This window comes from Lemur catta, chromosome 5 (genome assembly GCF_020740605.2).
Source record: "Lemur catta isolate mLemCat1 chromosome 5, mLemCat1.pri, whole genome shotgun sequence".
Taxonomy (NCBI): Eukaryota; Metazoa; Chordata; class Mammalia; order Primates; family Lemuridae; genus Lemur; species Lemur catta.
The window spans coordinates 84,889,768-84,895,810 of NC_059132.1; the positions used below are offsets into that span (position 1 = coordinate 84,889,768).

At 43.5% G+C, this 6,043-nt stretch overlaps 1 protein-coding gene across 1 annotated transcript; it reads left to right on the plus strand.

Annotated features, from left to right (window-relative positions):
• The first annotated feature begins 1,763 nt into the window (after positions 1-1,763).
• Positions 1,764-2,175, plus strand: LOC123638819 (40S ribosomal protein SA-like). Its single transcript, XM_045552636.1, has one exon. The coding sequence runs from the start codon at positions 1,861-1,863 to the stop codon at positions 2,173-2,175; it is 315 nt and encodes a 104-aa protein (XP_045408592.1). The 5' UTR covers positions 1,764-1,860.
• Positions 2,176-6,043: the final 3,868 nt, after the last annotated feature.

Below are 6,043 nucleotides of genomic sequence, written 5' to 3' on the forward strand. Positions count from 1 at the left end.
TTAAAAATATAAAAAATGACAGACGAGATAGAATTCAGGGGTGTGTAAAGAACAACAAAAAGAATCTTCTAAAAGAATTATTTTTTTTTTTCTCCAAGATGGTGGATTGGAGGCTTTGTTAGCATGCCTTATCCACTTGGAAATATCAAAATAATGTTTAGAGATTCACACTGTGAACTTTTATACAAAAACGAACACAGGAGCTCAACAGAAAAGCAAAAGAAACTTTGAATACTCCGAAAGGAGCAGCAGGCAGTAGCCTGCACCAGTGGGTCTGGTGGAAAACTGTGAGTCTTTCGAGCACGAACGTGGATAGAGACTGTCTCTGCAACACACATCCCCACTGGGGAGCCGGACAATCCAAGCCACAGGGGAGCTCCTTAAACCTACCCAGAGCTGGATCTGACTTGGCGAGCAGTGGGGAGCATGGCCCGATAAAGAAAGGCCATTCCTGACCCTAACTCTTAGGGGACCTCACAGAAATCTGCCAGCCAACATGGGTAGTAGTCACAGCTTGGAAGAGGCTCCAAACTGAGATTTACAACCAAATCTCAAGCAGAGATGAGCCCCTACAGTCAGAACTGAGAGGTGAATGTGAGGTGGGCTCATGCCACAGCTGTGGAAGTTGGGCACCCCTCCCCTCGCGGGACCAGGTGTGGATGGGTGTGGCCTGGGAGCCACTGTTTCTGTCCCAGACAGGGAGTCTTAAGGCCCAGGGCAATTTCCTGATCTAACACAGACTGCTTGGGACTCAGCTGGCTGTTTGGGCTTGCTGCAAGGGGCAGCCTGCAGGAGGAATACCCCCCAGGTCAAGGGTGTGGGAGCTAGGTGGGTCCCACTACCTCCTGCTAAGCTGTGGAGCCTGGACTGCCCCTCTCTCCCCATGTGGGCTCTTTGGTGCAGTGGGGGAGGTTATACTCCTTCCTGGAACATCACCCCAGCAGATAGATAACTGTCTTTCAGTCCTCACTGGGGCCCCTACTTGTACCTGCCACCGAGGAGCCTGACCATGGGCCTTGCCGGGCCCAGCCCCACCTGGCTTTGAGCCCCTTCACCTGCCGCAGTGGCAGAACATGGGAGAGGGACTCCTGGGAATTCCATCACCTGGAACATCCCAGTATTCCTCCTGGTTAAAAAAGGCCAAGCGTAAATCCCACGGCCACTACCACAGCTGGCTTTCTCCTCTAAGTGCCACCTACTGGGTCAGAAGGTCAACCTGCACAGCCCGTTACAACCTCTGCTGGCACAATTGGACAGCATTTGGGAAGGAGTCAAGCTTTATACCACCCCCTTCCCCCCTCCCCCTGTAACCACTGGCCACACCACACTGGCTACTGGGGAGGCCTTGAGGCTATTCACCCACCCAGTACGTCACTACTATAGCTGGCATTTAAGAAAGCCACCACACTAAGGCTATTTAAAACCAAATAAATATTACAGGGTATATACCATTCACCTGCCACCTCCGGGGTACTTGTGCCTGCCTTTGGGGGACCTTAGGGTGGACCAGCCCAGTCCAATCTTGCCCCACTCTGGGCTGAGAGCAGAGGTCAGGCTACTGTGCATTCCACAGACCAGTCCATGGTCTGAGGCACCAGAAGCTTCTACAGGTAAACAAAGATCAAGCATATACCTACTGCTGCCAGCTCTTACCCACAAGCATTACCTACTACTGGCCTAAAGTTCGAACTGCAGAACCGAATACAAAGTTTGCTGACACAAGGACACAGCACTTGGGGGTGGGATAAACTTCTCCCTTTCCACACTACCCCCAGAGGGGCCCACACGGCGCTGTTCTGGATTCCCGTCGTAACTTAAAGGGAAACTTTCACAGTGTCCAGAGCCCTTGATGTTCCGCAAATGAATGAAGAGGATGTCCTCAAATTCCTTGCAGCAGGAACCCACTTAGGTTGCACCAACCTTGACTTCCAAATGGAACAGTACACCTACAAAGGGCAAAGTGATGGCATCTACATCATAAATCTGAAGAGGACCTGGGAGAAGCTTCTGTTGGCAGCTCGTGCCATTGTTGCCATCGAAAACCCTGCTGATGTCAGTGTCATATCCTCCAGGAACACTGGCCAGCAAGCTGTGCTGAAGTTTGCTGCTGCCACTGGAGCCACTGCTATTGCTGGCCGCTCCACTCTGGGAGGGGTGGCAGCAGCGGGTGGGTGAGTCAGAGCCAAGGACCTGCCAAAGAGCAGACTCTATGCCCTGGGGCTCTGTGAAATCAAGGGGCCTCAACCCCTGAGAACCAGGTTCTAGCTGGAAAGGGAACTAGATACCCAGACCTCCTGCAGAGGGGTCCAGGTCAGACTTTTGCTTGCCAGCAAACTTTGAGAAGCTCTGGGACAGACTTCACCCTTTATCTTTCACTCACAGAAAAATATATAATTAAAGCTTTACATTACTAGGTTAAATTTTTTTTAAATGTGCTTTTAAAAAATGAAATATGTTACAAAAAATAAAAGAAGAGTCTTTAAGCTTTAGTCACTAAGAATTTTTAACTTTGTTTGGTCACTGCCGTTTGCTGTGATTCTGACCCCAGATGACTTTCCTTAGAGACAGGGCCAAAGGCATGGACCTATAGCCAGCACAGATGGCCTCTGAGTGCAGATTGCTGCAGTTTAACCTTGAATTTGTAGTTCAAGGCAAGGGCCTCAGCAAAGGCAGTGTCTGTGGCAGGTGCTAAGGCCTCAGGCTGCAAACAGGCTGCAGTTTCTTATGATGTAGGCACAGCTTGGCCTGGTCTCACTGGCTAGGCTAAAGTGGTATTATTACCTGCGTGTTCACAACAAGACAGCAAAGTTCAACATGAGCCACAGAAGAGTAGGGGGCTTCTAGGGTTTTCTTGCCTCAGGTGGCAGTAGGTGGCCCTCCATTCTGCATTCAGGGCACAGGCTGGAGCTACGGAGCACTGTTCTTAAATTACATGTCTGGATCGATTATTATTGGTCCAAGGGCTCAAAACTGCAGTAGAAAATACTAAAGAATGTTGGAGTGAGTTTCAAAATGATAATTATTGTAGCTGCACATGTGGGTTTCACAATGCCCAAGAAATTTATGGGATGGAAAAGAAGGCAATTTTCTAGGACCACATGGCTGAAGCACTGGCCTCCCTGGGACACCCGCCTCAACAGCCTCCCTAGCAGCTTCAGTGCAGAAGTTTTCTGAGAGTGATTCTTGAGATGAAATAAATGCTACTGTAAGGTGAAATCTTTTTCTAAAAGGCAGGACTTTTTTTAAGGTCCCATCAATTCTACTCCAAGAGACAAAGGAAGGGTACTGCTGTACACAGGCACAAAAGTGCTTGCTCAAAGAATACCTTGGCGTCAGTACCAGTCGGCAGAGAACTCATCCTCAGGACTGAAGTGCTCAAAGCGAAATGGAAGTCAAGAGGTTTAGAAGAGATTCGGTGACAAAGAAAAGGTTCTCAAATAACACCTGGTGAAGGGGCCGCTGCCATTGCACAGAAAGATGACAGAGTTGTCCCAATGCTGCCCTCTGCAGGAGGAGATGGTCTAATGGAGGAGACAGACGGAGGCCGCGCCTGGATTCTTCCCCCAGCAACACACAGAGGTTACATGGTGACAGCATTTATCATGCCCCCTAGCAGGGGGCTCCTACCAATTATTTCACAGGGTGTGTGTTCCAAAAACGTAAATAGACTGGCTGGCAAACCAGCTGAGCTGAAGTCAAGATTTTCACCATCTACTATCTATCTGCCTTTCCTATGCAACACCGGTAAGATGGCCTTTGACAATAGCTCTACACTGGGTTGGGGAGCAGGATTGTTACTGTGGATCTTTGCTCTACGGGTTAGGGTTTGTCTTACATCCTAAATTTTGTGGGTGTGGGTTTTGAGTTCTATTTAAAAAGTTCAGTTGGAGTGTCAATGAGTCTTGATATTTAACTAAAAATTTCTGAGGCCCTGAAAGGTCCACACCCTTCCCAGGCTGCAGTTGCTGAAGGAACCCCAACTCTACTCAGGTATGGTGAGTTCCTCCGCATGAACTAAGCAAGATAAAATAATTAGGAAGGATGACTTTTGGACTCTAACTCATTTTAAAAAGTCAAGGCAATTTTGAACCTTCTTTGGATTTAACTGGCAAAAGTATTTGTTCTTTAAACTTTGATTTCTCCCTAAAACTTTAATACTGGAAGAGGGCTTAATATGTAAAATTAGGGCATCTTTATTGTTGAAATTTCATAAATAAAGTGTCTTTATGCGTTTTATGATTGGTGTATCATAATGTTGCTATCTAACTGCATTGCAAAACTTCCGATATCCTGCATATAGACATAGTTTGGTTTGAAAATTAAAATCATACTGATTTCTTAAGAATTTACTTTTTACTATGTTGAATCTGTACAGCATCATATATTTTTGTCATTACATATATGTTCAGAATATTATATGTAGTATAATTACATATATATTACATAATAATTACATATATATGCAAATTCATATAGACTAAACTTGGTATACTTGTCTTGCCTCCTACTCTTCTCTTTAGGAGCCAACCTACCTACCGAGAGCCCAAGTTCCCCTTTGCTTCTCCAGGCGCAGGTTGTGTGATTATGGAGCTTGGTCTCCCCAGTTCCAGAATTGCCTATGGCTGGGTGGGTACTCAGCTGAGTTTTCAGTTTCTCACACAAAGCTATGTTCTCCAACTTAGTCTTTATCAATAACAAAGATGTTGTTATAGCCTTCATCTTCTATTCTTTATTTCTCTATTGATTAAGAACCTGAGCAGGTAAGAGAGGTATCATTATTTAGTTCCTTTCAGATATTGCAATAGTGTATGTTCATGTGTAATGCATTAATTTATGTACATATATAAATAATTGAATATATATGTATACATACTACACAAACAGATGTATTTAAACATACTATATATGTTCATATATGTATATACACACATATAATGCGATATATATACACTTGTATATATCATATATACACAGATATCTAGCATATACTATTCACACACATATACACACACATATGTCTAAGTTGTTAAAATCAAAATGGAGTCACTAATATTAAACAAAAACCCTGACAAATAAAGCCAAGGAAGGCCATGAAGAGATGATTCTTATGCTTATATGCCTAATAACAAAAACTATCACAAAAGACTGCAAAATCCACAAACTTACACAAAAAGTACTTCTGTGAAGATATCTGCTCAGCAACTGCCTGTCCAACCTGGGACTGGCATTCCCTTGTTATTAATCTTTTATAATTATTTGGGAACAGTGTGTAATCCTCCTTATTTTTTCCCTTAAAAACCTTTGTCTTCCCTTATCTCCCTGAATATGCACATACTTTACTATGGCAGATGTATTCCCATTACAATGGTTTATTCCCAAATAGATATCTTTTTTTAAAGAGCATCTCTGTATTATTTATATTGACACATACATACATATACACATACACATTTATGTTTTGTCTGGATTACGAGGTTACTAGTGATATTTTATTTATCTTTATATATTTATGCCTTTCCACACTTCCACTTTTTTTCTATGTATATTCATTAATTAGTAAAGCATTAAAGGGTTAAAGTGACCAAGTTCAGTTGTCATTATCAATTGTGTCCTTTCTCTTTCTTTCCATATGTTGCCCTTTATTTTCATAAAATTAATGAGAACTTATTTCAATGCATTTTTGACTATTTTACTCTTTGTTCACTCCCATTAGAGTGTGACTCACTTCAGAGGAACAGTCATATCTTAACTCAAGTTTTTTATCCTGTGCACATAACAGCATACCTTGCATACAGTGAGCACTTAAATAAGGGTTGATTCTACCTGACGAAAACCTATTTCTAGTAATTGTGTTGTACTGCCTTGAAATGATTGCAGAAAATAGGGGAAAAACAACACACCCAGATACACGCAATAAGGTAATTCCACACAGTGGCCATGCAGTAGTTCAATAAGGTTGTTAAGAAAAGGCCTAAAAAATAAAACCAAATTCTGTGAAGCAGTCGATGGAGACCAGGTCCTGGTGTACCACATCCAATTTAAG

Bases quoted from the DNA above. Each gene is read 5' to 3' on its own strand.
- LOC123638819 (XM_045552636.1), top strand. From the start codon at position 1,861: ATGAATGAAGAGGATGTCCTCAAATTCCTTGCAGCAGGAACCCACTTA.